This window comes from Chrysochloris asiatica, unplaced genomic scaffold (genome assembly GCF_000296735.1).
Source record: "Chrysochloris asiatica unplaced genomic scaffold, ChrAsi1.0 scaffold00034, whole genome shotgun sequence".
In the NCBI taxonomy this organism is placed as follows: domain Eukaryota; kingdom Metazoa; phylum Chordata; class Mammalia; order Afrosoricida; family Chrysochloridae; genus Chrysochloris; species Chrysochloris asiatica.
The window spans coordinates 5371207-5388821 of NW_006408552.1; the positions used below are offsets into that span (position 1 = coordinate 5371207).

Genomic DNA, 17615 nt, shown 5'->3' on the forward strand with positions numbered 1-17615 from the left:
AAACTTAGTAGTATTTTGTACCTTTCTTTGTACAAAGTCTTCAAAATCCAGTGTGTATTGTACACCTAAAACATTTTTTACTTGGGTTGCTCATATTTCAAGTGCTTAGTAGCCTTGTGTCTAGTGTTGAACTGTGGAAGCCTGGAATGTTTATTACTTTTAAAATGTACTTCAGTTGTTTAGAGAAAATTTAGGTTTGTATGCAATTGGTGCAAAAAATATAGTCATAACCTCCCCTCTTGCACAGTTTCTGCTTTCACTTAACTTACCTCTGTGAGTTAGGTGAAAGTTCACAGAACAGATTGGTTTTCCATTCTACAGTTTATGCCCCTTTTGATTCATGTTGTTGTCTGCACTTCCCACAATATAACAAAACTCTTACCACGTCCTCTCATGTGTCCAGTATTTCCATTTGCCCATATTTAGTTATTTAGAGTTTGGTTCTCTTTCAGAGTGGTCAGCAGTGGTATCTGGGTACCATCTAGTTCTTCTGGTCTGAGGGTCTTTGAGGCTGGGGGTGTTTTATGGCTCATTTGTCCTTTGGACTAATTGTTCCCTTGTGTCTCTGATTTTCTTCCCTGCTCCAGATGGGGGGACTGATAGTTGGCCTTAGATGTCTGCTTACTGGCACAGTACATTTGTTAAAATTGATAAATTTTTATGACTTTTGAAAAATGCATAATGTCATGTGTCCACATCACACATGCTGGTGTTCCATCTAGGCATTCCTCCCTGAAATGTTTTCCTGTGGTGTTAGTCTTCCCATACTGAAATTGGCAGCTGTTAAATTGCTTAGGGGATCTTTTCTTTTTAAAGGTAAAACTACTGGTTGCTAACTTGTATTTTGTCCTTTTTAGTTTGAGTTACAAAGCGTGGTAACTGTATAGGATAAGCACTGGACTATAAACCACTAGGTTGGCTGTTCGAGCCCACTAGCTGCTCCTTGGGAGAAATATGAAGCTTTCCACTCCTGCAAAGATTGATAGCTTCAGAAACCGTATAGGGTCACTATGTGTCGGGATCTATTCAATGGCACTTCGCAATGACCATGAACACTTATTTCAGAGCTGATCACCATGTCAGCTCTTTTTATAAAGATTTCTGTCTTTTAGGTTTTTATTAAAAAATCTCCATCCTATAACAAATTATCAATGTTGGCTGGAGTACAGGAAATACTATTAAGAGCAAAATGTTGAGCTATTTGATAGGCATCTACCTTAGTAATTATTTTATAGCTGTAGTCTTCATTATATTTCAGGTGTTGAAGAAGAAGAAAAGGCTGCAGAGATGAATAAAACGAAATCTACAACCCAGGCAAATCGCATGAGTGTGGATGCTGTAGAAATTGAAACACTCAGAAAAACAGTTGAGGACTATTTCTGTTTTTGCTATGGTAAGAGGCGTTTTACAGGGTAGATGACCTAATTGATGTAAGCAGTTATACTACATATGTCTACACAGATCGAATGGACTAATTCCCAAATAGTGGGTTAGCTTTAGGAAAGACCTTATTTAACATTTCCGTCTGGAGAAGCCCAGAAATAAACGTCAGTATCGAAGCTGCTTATTTTTGATGAGTGCTGATGTCTGATTCTCATGAGTCAATAATACTTTTTTCTTTCTTTCTTAATCCACTCCCATAAACCTCTGACGAAAACTGTTAAAAGGGGAGACTATAGATTGTACTGTGGACTTTGAGTGAGAGATGGCATTTCTAGTATTCATGGTTGCTTTTGTGTGGTGCTGTAGGATCAACACTAGACAGCTAGCCACAAGGCTGGCAATTCAAACCTACCAGCCACTCCTTGGAAACACTATTTAGGGTCACATCAGGTAGAACTCATCCTGTGATATTTAGCAACAATAGTAAGTTTTCACTGAGAAACAGTAACCTGCTGTTGTATACTAACAATTGGATTTGTCTAGCTTCCATAATTTTAAGCAGGGTTGTATATTATCAGATTTATGATAATACCAAGTGAGAACATAAAAAGAATACTGGAAGAGATCAGCCATTGTTCCCTTCCTTTTGTGTAGGTTTTAAAATAAAACATTTTATATAATTTTCAGTTTGGTCCTTGGATCAGTTGATAATTTAAAACTTCTGCTCTCATGGGAGTGAATAAGGGTCCTGTAGGGTTTCAAAGAAGTCTTGAGCTCAGAGAGTACAAAATGGCATGACTGTCATTTATTAAGACAGGATTAGCTGAAGGTGGTTTTGTTTTTCTCACTACCGTTGAATGAACTTGTTCCTCTCTCTACTTCCCTTCCTACTCCCAGGAAAAGCTTTAGGCAAGTCAACAGTGGTACCTGTTCCGTATGAGAAGATGCTGAGAGACCAGTCGGCTGTGGTCGTGCAGGGGCTTCCTGAAGGAGTGGCCTTTAAACACCCTGAGAACTATGATCTTGCAACCCTGAAATGGATTTTGGAGAACAAAGCAGGGATTTCCTTCATCATCAAGAGGTAACGTGCTTGCTCCCTTCTCACCCACCAGAAGTTTATTTCTATAAAATTGAACAGTTAGTGTATATGTTTTAAGATTTTTGGTTATTTGAATGATGTCTTTCTAGTAACACAGTTTTTGTTTTGTTTTGATGCAGACCTTTCCTAGAACCGAAGAAACATCTAGGTAAGTTAGGGCTTATACGATGGTTAGCCTGCTTCCTAAACTCACTGTGTTAGATTTGAATACATTTAATGATTCCTCTTGGATTCTTTGCTAAGAAAATAACGTAGCACATTTTGGGTTATTGTATTAACCCCATGTTGTATGTTAAACCAGTGTAAGCATTATTGAGTTCATAAACTACAGATTTAATTTTATTTCAGCACTGCTGTTTGCTTTCAAGTAATATTTGCAGTTTTCTGTTTTATGATACATATATAAGGACATATGTTGTCTCTGCCCTCCTTTACTGGGATTTAGCCGATTTACTATGCTTACAAAGAGTTAGTCATAGGCTAGGTCTGGTTAGCCCAACATGAATTGGGAGGGCACACAGCTGTGTGTCAGTGTTAGAACTGTTGAGTGTTGATTATGGAATAGAAGGTCATAAAATGACCACAAAAGGAGCATTACCTGCAGTGGAAAAACCGTCCAGAGAAGTATTGTGGAAATCCTTTGAAAGGAGGATTTGTTTATAACTGACGAAGGAGTTCACTTGGAAGAGAGCATTCATATGAGCTATTGAAGAATGAAGAGGGTTTTGAGCAGTTTGAACCTTTCAGGAAATTCCATTTGAAGGGAAAAAATAATACTCATATGAGTGGTAACCGTTGAGCCAAGTGTGTTTGAGTCTTTGGATAGTAAGTGATCAACCTTGGCAACCATGTAAGGACTTACGGGTGATGTGATGTATTATTATTAAACACATGTCCTCATCTTGCTTTCTAATCACTTGCCTTGGTTTTCTTTTTCACCATTGTGCAAGATTCATTTATTATTATGATTGTATTTTAACCAGCTCTTTTGAGGTATTAATTGACACACCAGAGAACACTTACCTGGCTTTAAATGTACAGTCTAATGACTGTACAGTTTTACAACCACACAATCTAATTTTAAAACATTTTTATTGCCCCCATATCTGTTATTTCATCAACATTTTATAGCTGAAATATACAGTCTGTATCTTTGGACACTGACTTTTTTTGACTCAGTCTGATTCCCTGTGGTTCATGTAGGTTTTGGGATTTTTCAATACTTTGTATCGTTGTTGTTTTTTTAATGTTTTATTGTGAATTATGGTGATAAGAGGGGAGAACATTAGATTTACATTCATCCTATCGTGTGTATAGCATTTCATTGCCATGGTTACAATATACTTTTGTACCTTTTTGTTGCTTATATGTTAGGTGGTTCATTGTATACATTTATTGCTGAATGATATGTATTTCATTTGTAAACAAACATCCTTTGTTTCTCCATTGACAGCCCAGGGGCATTTAGATTGTTTCTACTTGCTGCTTGTTATGAATAATGTTGCTATGGACTTCCATATCAAAGTTTGGGTTTGAGCGTATGTGCTCTCATTCCTCTTGTCTATATCCCTAGGAGGGAGTTGCCATGTCACAGGATAAGTTTATATTTGTTGCTTAAGCAACAACCACCAGATGGTTTTCCAAAGTGGATATACCATTTTAAGTTTTTCCCAGCAGTGTATGAGGGCTCTAGGTCTTATACATTCTAGCCCATAGTTGTTAGTACTTTTTTTTTTAAAACAGCTTATTGTGATAGGATTTACGTACTAATAAAGGTTCATCTAGCTGAAGTATGTAATGGGTTTTAGTATATCTGGAATTGTGCATCTGTCACCATGAATTAACAATAGAACATTTTTATCATTCACAAACGAAACCTTCTCCCATTAGCTATCATTGTCTACCCCAGCCCATTGTCATATACCTACCTTCCTGTCCCAGCCTCTCCTTGCAGCCACTGATACATTCTGTCGTCTGGCTGTCTCTTTTGTTGGCTTTTTCTGGACGTTTTATATAAATAGGATCATTATTTGGCTTCTTGTCTTTGTAGTAGGATGTAAGTAGTCCATACCTTCTTATCACTGCATACTGTTATTTCATTGTATATACCAGCTATAGACCATCTTTTGTTTATCCGTTCACCAGCAGTTGGACGTTGAGTTTTCTTCCATTATGAATAATGCTGCTGCTATGAATAGTCGTATGTGTCTTTGTGTGAAAATCTGTGTTCATTTCTCTTGGGTAGAGAGATACTTGGGGGTGGAATTGCTGGAGCATATGGTAACTCTTGTCTGTGCCAAGCAATGTGGAAGAGACTTACCTGGCCAACTAATTGGAAGAGATCCACCCCAAAGAGAGGAGACCCAGTGTTGTGCAGAAATTATGCAACAGTATCATTAATATCATAAGCAAGTAATTAAAAAAATAGTTGCACTAGTACATCAGTAAGGTGCTGCCACAGATTCAGGCCAAGAAGAGGACATGGAACAAGAAATGTCACTGCAGATAACAGCTAGATCTTGACTGAAATCAGAGAATATCAGAAGGACATTTACCTTTGTTCTTTGACTACACAAAGACATTAGACTGTGTGGATCACAATAAACTATAGATAACATTATGAAGAATGGGGATTCCCGAACATTTGATTGTGCTCATGAGGAATTTGTACATAGACCAAGAGGCAGTTGTTCCAACAGAACAAGGAGACACTGAATGGATTAAAATCTGGAAAAGCATGCACCAGGCTTGTATTCTTTCACCATACTTACTCAGTCTGTATGCTGAGCAAAAAAATCCAAGAAATTGGATTATATGAAGAAGAACATGGCATCAGGACTGGAGGAAGACTCATTAACAATCTGTGATATGCAGATGGCACAACCTTGTTTGCTGGAAGCTAAGAGGACTTAAGGCACTTCATTGAAAGGCTCTGGGAGTGCCAAGTGGTGGTATTGGGGTGGTGGGGTAGGGAGGGTACTGGGGGGGAAAGAGGGTGGTTGGGGCTAGGGTTACAAGTTTGGCTGATGCAGTGCAGGAAGCGCTGGGAATGAGCTGATGATAAATAAAAATGGATACATTATGATGAAGTAAAGTCCGTAGGGTTTTGCTCTGTGTTATACAGAAGAAAAAAAAAATTAACGTTTAATTTAACATCCATAATTTTTTGTGATAGGTATGTTTTTTCCTGAAGCAGTTTAGATTGGCCTAGTCCGCCTCTTTGTATTTTGTTAAGTGCTTTACTCTGGAAATGTGATTTGAAAGTTTGTGTTGTCAGTTAAAGAATAGTTGTATAGAGTAGTCCAGTAGTTCTGTATGAGTGTTTTAAATGGGTCAGTTCATTGTTGCCATACCCACTCTGAAAGTAAAACATTAAAAACAAAGAACTAAATTTTATTGAGGTATAACTGATGTGGAGTCCTGGTGTGGCACTGTGGGTTAATGCGCCAGACTGTAAAGCCGTTTGAACTGCAAGGTCGGTGGTTCAAGCTCACCAGCTGCTACTTGGAAACCCTATACAGGGTCGCTATGGGTTGGAATCCACTTGATAGTACTTAAGAGCAGCAACAATTACTGATACATATACAGCAAACTGCATACATATGAAATGCACACGCTGCCAAGTTTTTATACATGTACAGCAAGAAATGACCACTGCAGTTAAGATAATGGACACATCAATGTCACCAGCCTCCCTCCTGTCCCTCTGTAGTCCTCTCTCCTGTCTTAACCCACCAGGGACCCCTGCAACAGCTCCTCTTCCTGCTGTTATTATAGATCCTGTTTACATGTCAGTAGAGTCATATAGTATGTGTTCTGTTTCATTCTTGGTTTCTTATTTTCAGAGTTTTACATGGATCAGTAGTTAACTTTTTGTTGCTGAGTAGCACTGGACTGAAAGGTCAGTTTAAACCACAAAGATGATGGTTCAAACTCACCATTTGCTCCCTGGCAACCCTGTAAAGGGTCACTTTGAATTGGAAATGACTTGACGGCACTTAAAAGCAAGCCAAGAGCAATAATATTCCATTGTACAGATATATTACAGTTGGTTTATCAATGGAAATTTGAGTTATTTTCATTTTTTTGGCTGTTAAACTAAAACCGCTGTGAATGTGCCAATTTGAGTGTTTCTCTGCATCTGTTTTCAGTTCTCAAGGGTAAATTCCCAGAATGGGAATGCTGGGTCATACGAATGGCTTTTGAAGTGATAGTATGACCAAAATTTAGTGTGGTCAATTTGTTTTGCAACTTTTATTGAGAGTTGGTTAAAAGTCACCATTTTAAAGTATTTAGTGGGCTTTATTTTGTTGACAAGTTTTGCAGTCTTTAGCACTGTCTAATTTCAGACAACTTTCAACACTTTAAAACTCAACCCTGTAACTTGATAAGCAATCAGTCATTCCATTCCAGTTTTCTGAGGCAGATCTACTTTTACTAGCATTCTGTAAATTGTTAGTATATTGTTGTAGTTAAATGCCGTCGAGTCGGTTCCAACTCATAGCGACCCTTTGTAGGGTTCCTGAGGAGCAGTTGCTAAGTTTGAACTGCTGCCGACCTTACAGTTCATATTGACCTTGTGGTCCAGTGTGTATTGCTAGAGTTTTATTTATTCTTTGTTTTTCCTTACCAGAAAAGTAGTATATGATGAAGTAAGGCAAAAAGTATTGCTTACAAGGCTTCCAGTTCATGCATGCATGGTTTTATTACAAACAAAACATGTTTAAGCATGTCTCAAGGATCAGTGGATGGCTGCAGACACATTCTTTCAGTAGTATACTTGTCTTAGTCTAGTTGGAGTGTCTTCCAAAAAAAAAACAAAAGTTCCTATCATGACAGTGGCTTCTGCTAGGCCAGATTTCATGCTTGCCAGAAGCCTCACACAGTTATGATGACTGATGGCTGAGGTTCTAAAGAGGTTATCTTGGTAAGTTTTCTCAAAGGACACAGTAGATAATGGCAGCTTATTATGAAGAATTGTTTATGGGGTCTGTAGCAGTGTTTTTTTTTTACTTATCCCCATATATTTGATTATAGTTTCCTGCATAATCATTTTGCATTAAAGGGCAGGTGCTGGTGAATGGGGGGATTGTTATCTGCTTTATCATCTCTTTGGGGAAGGACAAAGTCTCCTGTTTTAATAACTGACCTTAATACTTGGTTTCAAGTGACCCAGAGCAGGGAAGCGCCTTCTCTCTATTATGTAAAAGTGTTGAGAAAACCAAATCCTAATTTTTCGTTTTTGGTTCATTCATAGGTGGTCGTGTGATGGTAACAGATACTGATAGGTCGATACTATCTCCAAGTGGAAGGTAAAACCATTTTATCAGTACTGATGTATTTCCACTCCTGGTGTGGCACTGTAGGATAAACACTGGGCTGCCCACTGAAAGGTTGATGGTTCAAACCCACCGATCGTTTCTCAGAAACCCTATATAGGTTCATGATGAGTCAGAACTGACTCAATGGCACTTAACAACAATGTATTTCTTCGAAGATGATTACTAGACTCTTAAAAAGGTTTTATGTTACACAACTCACAGTTTAATATATATAATCAGATCATTGGAGATTTTAGAAAATTCCGTTTCTGATTTATTAGTTCTGGGGGAGGGCTTGGCATTCTGCTTTCTGAGTGAGTTCCTCTGAATATGAAGGTCAGATAGCCAGAGGAATACAAAGACTAATGTGTTATTTGCTTTGTTACTTTTGTTTCTCCCCAAGAGGTTTATTGGAATTAAAGTACTAAAGTCAGTTAACGATTCTTATTTACCCAAGAAATAAATATGCACATTTTAAAGTTGAGTCAGTTTTGCATTCAGCTAGGTCTGGTGAGTAATTTTTTACCTTGCTCTCCTGTGTATTTGAATACCATGTTTGTACCTGTTACCATTGCTTAGTTTGATCAATGTTTGCTTCTTTCAGTTGTGGTTCCGTCAAAGTGAAAACTGAACCCACGGAAGATTCTGGTATGTAGCAGTGCTTTTAGAAACAGTTATTATATTTCAAGTAAGGAAGTGTTTTCCTTCATTTAGAAGATTTTATTTGGACTCATTACTCAGTGTTTTCAAAGCCTTGGTAGTGTAGTGGGTTATGAGTTAGGCTGCTAACTGCAACGTTAGGGGCTCACATCTACTGGCTGCTTGGTGGTGGGAGAAAGCTGATGCTTTCTGCTTTCGTAAAGATAAATAGCCTCGGAAACCCTGTGTTAGGGTCACTGTGAGTGGGAGCTAGCTTGATGGCCCACAACCACCACCACCTCTTAGAGTTTTGCTGAGAAAAAAGGAATTAGAACAAAGCATTCTATCTGTGGCATTACTGGTTAGTGTTGTATTATACTGAAACCCCAAAAGATAGTTTGTTTTAATGTTAAATGTTTTTGTCTAACAACTGTATGGAGATAAAATGTTAACAGTTTCCTTTTAGTATTCTAGACGTTTTAAAATTTTTACCTTTTGGTATGTAATCCATCTTGACTGAATTGTGTGCTGGGGTGTGTAACTTCATCTTCATGCACGTAGATACCCAGTTGTTCACCTCCGTGTCTTGAGAAAGACTCTGTCACTGAATTCCTTTTGTGGAACTTCTTCCCCACTCTGTCCTGGTTCACTGAGCCATTTTCCTTTGGCTGGACCCAAGCTGTGCTGTCTGTTGACTTGTGGAGAATGAAGACATGGTTGTTTTACTGTCCACCTTCAAGACTGCCCTTTCCCACTGTTACACAGGAGGGGACTTTTCATTCCATTTTTTCACCAACTTTCTCAAGCCCTCAGAGTTGTGGAGCTCTGTAGGATCAGTGCTGACTGCAACCTTGTCGGAACTGACTCTGGCTTTTTGCAACAACAATATGTAGTTAAAAGGATTTTTACTGTTGAAGTTCTTTCAAAGCTAAGCTTGAGTTTGGATAAGTTGTATGACATTTGCTGTCTCCCTTTGTGCCATTTCTAGAGCACAAATGTGCCTGTTTATATAAGCACATATGAGGGGCCTTCAAAAGGTTTGTGGAAATTTTGGTTATCTTTTCATTTTTTAATGAAAATTTGAAGTCCCCTCATATAGTTCTTAACTTGCTGGTTTGATTACATTGTTATTGGATTCAGTCATATGTTAAGGAATCAGAACAAAGGCAAATTTTCATGTTTTTAAAACAAGACAGTCTTATAAAGGGTCATATCTTTTTGCCAGTATTTTATACTTTTTCGTGGTAATTGACTAAGTAAAAATGGGATATTTGCATTATTTACTTATTGAAGGCGTATATAAATTATATGAAATTTGCCATGGACTATGAGAGGGGTTCAGAATCACCAACTCTGTGAAATGTCATTTGTCACCGCTGCAAAACTAGTGCCAGCTCCAGGGCTGAGCTCTTGTACAACCTGGGAGCCAACTGGCAAAACCTGGTGTCTCTGAGACCTCAGATTCTCCACTCCGTCCCTTTCTGTCAGCAGGACCTTATGTATTTCTGTCTTGCAACTGTTATGTAGTCTGGTTTGGAAATGGTCTTCGCTTTGGCCATTGGGCGCCGCTTCAAGATGTCTCCTGTGACTTTTTTTGTAACTTTTTATCGTGAACTGAGTGAAAGTTTACAGAACAGATCATCAGTCCCACTTTCAACATATCATTCACTTTTTACATCAATCTTTACAGTGGTTGCAATCCCTCCCACGTACCACCAGGTGACAGTATTGACCTCTCTGCACTTTAACTCCTACACTGCTCCCTGTGTCTCACTGCCTTCATCCGTGCCAACTTCCCTCTTGTTGTATAGACCTTTCCCCATTACCCAGTTAATGTCTGCCCACTCTCTACGCAGTGAGTAATCTCCCTTCCCTCGCACCCCTGGTAACCATCATAGAGATTCTGTTAGCAAGGAAGCCTTTTCTTAGCTTTCTTCAACTGTGGACTTATGCAGTATTTGTCCTTTTGTGACTGACTTAATTTTACTCAGCATAATGTCCTCCAGGTTCATCCATGTTATGAGAGGTTTCACAGATTCATCATTATTCTTCAGTGTTGTAGTATCTCATAGTGCATATGTACAAAGTGTGTTTTATCAGTCTTCTGTTGACCCCTATGGCCTTTGAAAATATCCTTTAAAATTTTTATTTATTTATTTATACATATATACATACATACAAATCAGGCACGTTTCATATTAGACATCCCTAACTCAACCCTGGGACAGCCATTCCACTGAGAAGCCCTGGTTCCTTTTCGATTTAAGAAATGAGTTTATGCTACTGCTGCTCTTGTTGTTGTTGTGCCTTAGAGTTGGTTCTGACTCCTAGCGACCCTGTGGAGGCTTTCCGAGGCTGAAAATCTCTGTGGGAGCAGAATGCCTCCTCATCGGTCTTCTAAGGAGCAGCTGGTGGATTTGAACTGCTGACATTGCTAGCAGCCCAATGCATAACCCACTATGCTACCAGGGCTTCTGAGTATATTATATTAATGATACTATTGCTTGTTGTTCAGTGCTGTGGAGTCGGTTCTGACTCCTAGCGACCCTGTGGAGGGTTTCTGAGGAACAGCTGGAATCTTTGACATTGCATGATAACTCACTGTATAGGTACCATTGTTTATCCATTCTTTTGTAATTAAAAGAATAGTAGACACTTCACCAGAGAAGGCATTCAGGTGACCAAAAAATAAATGAAGGAATGATCAAAATCATTAGGCAATTGTGAGATGCAAATCAGAACAACAAGCTATCATCTTAGCTCAGCAATTATTGCATAGTTCAGTAAGCCAGGAAACAACCAGTGCTGGTCAGAGTGTGGAGAGCCTGGAACCCTCATGCACTGCTGGTGGGATGGTAAATTGGTACAACCAAGGTGGAAGATAGTGTGGTGCTTCTTAAAGAGCTGGATGTGGAAATGTCCCATGAGGTGTAGATACTAGGTAAGGTATATAGCCTAAAGAAATGCAAGCTGGTACATGAGTGGATTTATGCATATCCATGTTCATTAACTTACATGCTGAAAGCGAAGAGGACTTAAAATATTTACTGATGAAGATCAAAGAGCACAGTCTTCCGTATGGATTACAACTCAATGTAAAGAAAACAAAACCCCTCACCACTGGACCAATAAACAGCATTCTTATCAATAGACAAGAGATTGAAGTTGTCAAGGACTTCATTCTTCTTGGATCAACTATTAACACTCGCGGAAGCAGCAGTCAAGAGATCAGACGACGTATTGCATTGGGCAAATCTGCTGCACAGGAACTTTTTAAAGTATTGAAGAGCAGAGATGTCAGCTTGAGGACTAAGGTGCTCCTGACCCAAGCCGTGGTATTTTCAATAACCTCATATGTATGTGAAAGCTGGACAGTGAATAAGGAAGATCGTAGAAGAATTGATGCCTTTGAGTTGTGGTGTTGGAGAATACTGAAAGTGTCATGGACTGCCAAAAGAACCAATAGATCTGTTTTGGAAGAAGTGCAACCAGAGTGCTCCTTAGAGGCCAAGATGGCTAAACTTCGTCTCTCATACTTTGGACACATTGTCCGGAGAGAACAGTCGCTGGAGAAGGATGTCATGCTGGGTAAGGTGGAGGGTCAGAGAAAAAGAGGAAGACCCCCAACGAGATGGATCAGCCAGGTGGCATCATTGATGGCGTCAAGTTTGGCGGCGGTAGTGAGGTTGGCCCAGGATTGGTCATTGTTTCGTTCTGCTGTGCATGGGGTCGCTATGAGTCGGTTCTGACTCGATGGCACCTGACAACAACAACAACAACATGGTTATTACAGCGCTCTTCACAGTAGGAAAAAGATGGAACCAAACTACACTCCCATCAGTGATGAATGTATAAACTACACTACGTATCCAGTGAAACACTAAGCAATGTTACAAAATAACCAAGAATCCTCATAACGTGCATGCACCTGGTGGGCATTATGAGTGAAATGAGTCAATTACAAAAGGACAAATATTGTATGAGTCCACTATTAACAAAAAGTCAAGTAAAGGTTTGCGCACCTTAAAAAACCATGGTTTGATGGTTACCAAGGAGGGGGGGAGGGTATTGGAGGGAAGTCGTGAACTAGATAATAGGTGTGTTATTTCGGGTGAAGGGAAAGGCAATATGTAGCACAATGCCACTAACAAAAAGAAGGCATCCCGAGATGTGCGTGAGTTAGCCGGTAAATACTATCATGTACACGAGCCTGCATTGTGTGTAGGTATGAGTAGGCGAACGGGACTACACTGTATAGAAATTTGGCAGCCAATACTGCTGCAAACATATTTGTATGTGATGTAAATATTTAATGGAACGTATGGGCTAAGATATGTAAGCTTTACACATAGCAGTCACTGTCAGGGAATGTCACTGGGCCTGGGGACCATCCAGGACAGATTGACAGATGTGGTTATAAAGGCAGTGTTCTTCATTCTGCTTAGTGAGCAGTGACCAGGGACTGGAAGCTACCAAGTGGCCATTTAGGGTCATTCCCTGTCCAGAGCAGACAAGCAGCTTATTTTTATTTGTTGTATTTTTGTAGCTATTTCTCTAGTTTAAAGCCATCTCTAGAAAGCTGCCCACATCACCTAGCATAAAGGTCATTGTAGGTTTGTTGCAGTTTTGAAGATCTCAGTCTGAAATGTACCTGTGTACCTAGCTGTTACTCCTTTTTAAGCTTGTCTGAGAATAATTTTACCCTGGAGGTAGAGGAAGGGAGAGGCCAGGGTCTGCAACCTTAGCATCTCTGTCTTGAATGAGAAAGAAATTAGCATCTCTTTCTTAAATGCTTCTGCTGTCTAACCCTTTGGAAATGATTAGGAGTCCTGGTGTGGCACTGCAGGATAATGCACTGGACTGCAAGGTTGGCGGTTCAAACCCACCAGTTGCTCCTTGAGTTGGAACCAACTTGATGGCAGTTCCGAACAATAGGAGGATGGGTTAGTTGAAAAAAAGTAAGGTCTGCAATGAGATGATTCACACAGTGATAGCAGCAATGGGCATAGACGACGACAGTTGTGAGGATGGCCTTGGCAGGGTGTGGCTCTGTTGTGCATAAGGTCCCTGTGAACTGGGACTCACTTGATGTTACCTAACAGCAACAACAAGGAAGGGTTGTTTTTGATGACTGTGCAAGTTTATTTTCTTTTCTAAAAACTTATGCAAGTATATATAAGGAAAGTCTGCAAAGCATAAGTGTATCACTCAGTCAATAAAACCTGTACACAGATTTGCAACTTAACATGCAGATCAAGACACTGAACAATAGCAACAGCTCCAGACGGCTGCCTGCAGCTCTGTTCCTGCCAACCCTCTCTCAGGGTCAGCCCCTGGCGTGCTTCCTGACAGTATAGTCGTATCTGTTGTCACTTTGACACATGGCAAATTACATAAGGATTCCTTTTGTGCCTGTCCCAAAAGTCCTCTTCAAATTATCTGTCCTACTTGTGGGCAAAGTGTAGTACAGAAAGGGCTGCCTGGTATCCTTATTTTATTAATACATGTATTGAGAGGGGAAAAGTGCAATGATCATTGTTGATAAAAGCAACTATCACTGTTTTTGCTCTATTTTGGTATTAAAAAACAAAAACTACATATATATATATAAAAAAACCAGAAACCTTTACCAATTCAACATTTTTTTTTACAAGTGCAATTTAGGGATACTAACACTACAATATTTATCAATTCCAGTTTTTTCCAAACCCTTAACGGAAAGTTACTTTTTATTATTAACTGAAAATAGAGTGTGCCTAATTACCAGCTCCAAAGGTGAGAACACATTAAAGGAAAAAAGAAAAAGTAGCATATAATCCCAGAATATTAATACCAGTTAAGACATAACTAACCGATGGAACTTTCAAAGTCTGTAAGATATATATACACCATTCTGCATTAATGGGTGGAAATGGTGAGGATTTCCCTACACATCCAAATGCCCTGGCATGTCATTGTGTGCATTCATCTGCTTTGACAGGCATTTCCCTGGAAATGGCTGCTGTGACCGTAAAGGAAGAATCTGAGGACCCTGATTACTATCAATATAACATTCAAGGTAAGGCAACTTCACAGAATTCCTCTTTCCCAAAGTTATTGATGCTTCCAAGTAAGAGCTACTTGCTGATTGCTTGTCTGTCTTAAATAGAATTTTTATTGATTGGTCCTTGATTGGCATCTATACTTAGAATTCATTACTAGAATAAAGCATTTCAAAATTGGGACATGAAATAAATTCAGACTCTGAAAAGCTCAGAGGTAAATACAGGAATGGACATTAAGTCATCCGTGTACTTCAAAGTATAAGTAAAAGTTACGGAACAACGTATAATCCAATTCCAACTTACAGTGTTATTTGGAAGGTAGGAGAGGTCATCTGAACTTTTAATAGCTCTATTTGTGCAACAAAATAAACCTTTCCCCATGTGTTTTCATTACTCTGAAAGTCTGTAAAAGGCAAGACGGGGATAAATTTGAGCTGGTTTTTATCACTTAACCTTATTTTCTTTTTGCTTGATAATTGTTAAGAAGGAATTAAAGATGTAATTCTATGATACAGTCTTTTATGTATTTGTGGGTTCCAGATTAGAAAGATGTTTTCTATGTTGCGTAGTCATGTTTTTATCAACATATCTTTGAAGTATGTTAAACATTCAAAGTATAAAACATTCAAAGTTAAAGTTAAACATTCAAAGTATAAAATGTGATTAGCTTTGACCTATCTATCTATCTATCTATCTATCTATCTATCTATCTATCTATCTATCTATCTATCTATTCCTACTAAAAAGTCTTATTACTATAATCAAGGAAATGAAGTATCCTGTATACCAAAAACTCCCTTGTGACTCTTTTTAATACACTGTTCTACACAGTCAAGAGGGAGTCCTGGTGTGGCACTGTAGAATAAGCACTGGGCTGCTAACGGCAAGGTCAGCAGTTCAAACCCACCAGTCGCTCCTCAGAAACCCTGTACAGGGTCGTATGAGTTGGAACCGACTTGACAGCACTTAACAACGACGACAACAAAACAGCCTAGAGACAACCAGTGTGGTTTGGTTTCTGCCATTTTAGGGTTAGTTTTTATTTTCTAGAAATTTATTTCTATTCATTCAGACATACACTATTTTTTACAGTGGGATGTAGCTTCTTTGATTCCAGATAATAGTTTTGAAACTCATCCATATTGTTACCTTCTCTTATACTGAAGAGTTTATTGCATTAAGTGACTATTGCTACAGTGGGTTTATTTCTTTGTAGTAATGGACAGTTGGGTTGTTTTCAGATTTGGCCTTGTGCAAATAAAGCTGCTATTAATATTTGTGTGTAAGTCTTTGTGTGGGCCATTTGCATTAATCTCTCTTGAATAAATACCTAGAAATGTAGTGTTGCTGGGACACATGGTAGGTATTTAACTTTTTATGAAAATGCCAAATTATTTTCCAAAGTGTTTGTTCTATTTTACATTTCCACCAGCAGTGCATGAGAGTTCTAGTTGCTTCATATTCTCTCCTACATTTTTATGGTTAATCTTATTAAGTTTTCCATCTCATTGTGGTCTTAATTTACATTGGCTAATAGCTTTATTTCATTTAATAAGATGCCATCAAATTGGTTCTGACTCCCAGCAATCCTGTGTAGGATTTCCGAGGAATGTCTGGTGAGCTTGACCCACTAACCTTGTGATTCAAATGAACTTTGCAGTCTAGCGCAATAACCTGCAGCGCCACACAGTTATGGGGTATTAGAAATGTGTTATGAATTAAGTAATTCTAGTTTGTAATTATGTGGCTATCTGTTAATTTCATGTTTTTAACAGTCAGTTTTAAACCATGTATTGCTTATGTTATTAGGAATTATGTGGTCAAAAGTTGTAATTTCAGATTTTTAATTAAAAAGTTAAAATGTTAGGATTCATTTAAAATTGACTGAAGTCATTGGCACTTAATTGATATATATGCATGTGTTTCATAGTACTGTTTAATAAAATTATTTTTGTACAGATTATGTTTTACAAGTTTGGTTTGTTTGTTTTTGATATATCATCCTTATTAGCAGTGGTCTTATTATCGGCTGTGTTATAGAATCTCCCCCCGCCCCCCCCAACTCCGATTTGGAGTCCTAATGTGGTACTGAAATACTAACTTCAGTGTTGGCAGTTGAAACCCGTCAGCACTCCTGGGAAACTCCAGGGTTGCTGTGAGTTGGAACCTACTCAGTGGTACTTAACTACAGCAGATGTGGAGGGTGAATGATTTCAGGCCACGCCCTGTTGAACAAGGGTTTGGAAACCAGTAAAGAGGAAAGAGTTACCTTAATTATAATAAAGATACAAGCTAAACAATTATTTTTTATATCTCACAAAGTGTGGATAGTTTTCTTATAATTAAATTTTATTTTGCTTTTTAGATTTTTTTTGTGTTTTAGGTTAAAGTTTGCATAGCAGATTGTTGTTGTTAAGTGCTGTTGAGTTGGTTCTAACTCCTAGCGACCCTGTACAGGGCAGAAAACCTCATCGTTTTCCCGTGATGTGGCTAGCGGGCTCGAACCACAGACTTTGTGGCTCATAGTCCAGTGCTTATCATATGGGGCCACTGCAACTTACCCTTTTTTTAGTTTTATTTTTGTGATACGTGATTTGCATATTATTTTTCCCAATTGGTGAGTTATATTTTCATTCTCTTAAAAGTTTCCATTGTTCAGCAAAAACTCTTAAATTTGATGAAGCCCATTTTATCATTATTGTTATTTAGGGAGCAGGTGCTGTGCTTAGATGTCATGTCACTGAAATCCTTGTCTGCCTCAAAGTCACAAAGCTGCTTTCTTTGACATTTTTATTATTTTGTAGTTTGAGCTAAGTTTTGAGTAGTGTGTAAAATATTCATTGAAGACTATTTGTTTGCTGTTGAACTACCTTTGCATTTCTGTCAAAAATGTGTGTGTTGATTTCAGAGGATATTTTGTTCCATTGATCCATGGGTCTATGTCTTGACTACTGTTGATGTACAGGAAGTGTCAGAGCCTTCCATTGTTGGTCCCATCCATAGTGGTTTTGCTGCTCTAGTTCCTTTCTCTTTGCATGTAAATGAGAGAATCAGCTTGTTGAATTTTTTCTTAATTTTTTTTTAAGAAAAGTTATGATTGTATTTGAATGATAAACTTAAAATGCTATG

The 17615-nt window shown here is 38.5% G+C and overlaps 1 protein-coding gene across 5 annotated transcripts in view; it reads left to right on the forward strand.

The window, feature by feature from the left end:
- The window catches only part of GTF2I (general transcription factor IIi), a 97599-nt gene that overhangs the window by 18600 nt on the left and 61384 nt on the right, over positions 1–17615 (forward strand). For all 5 annotated transcript variants that reach the window (XM_006859709.1, XM_006859711.1, XM_006859712.1 and 2 more), the window contains exons 3-8: positions 1259–1393; positions 2281–2464; positions 2602–2630; positions 7740–7794; positions 8408–8451; positions 14423–14500. In XM_006859709.1, coding sequence (XP_006859771.1) covers positions 1259–1393; positions 2281–2464; positions 2602–2630; positions 7740–7794; positions 8408–8451; positions 14423–14500 — 525 coding nt within the window. The remainder of the gene's footprint in view (positions 1–1258; positions 1394–2280; positions 2465–2601; positions 2631–7739; positions 7795–8407; positions 8452–14422; positions 14501–17615) is intronic.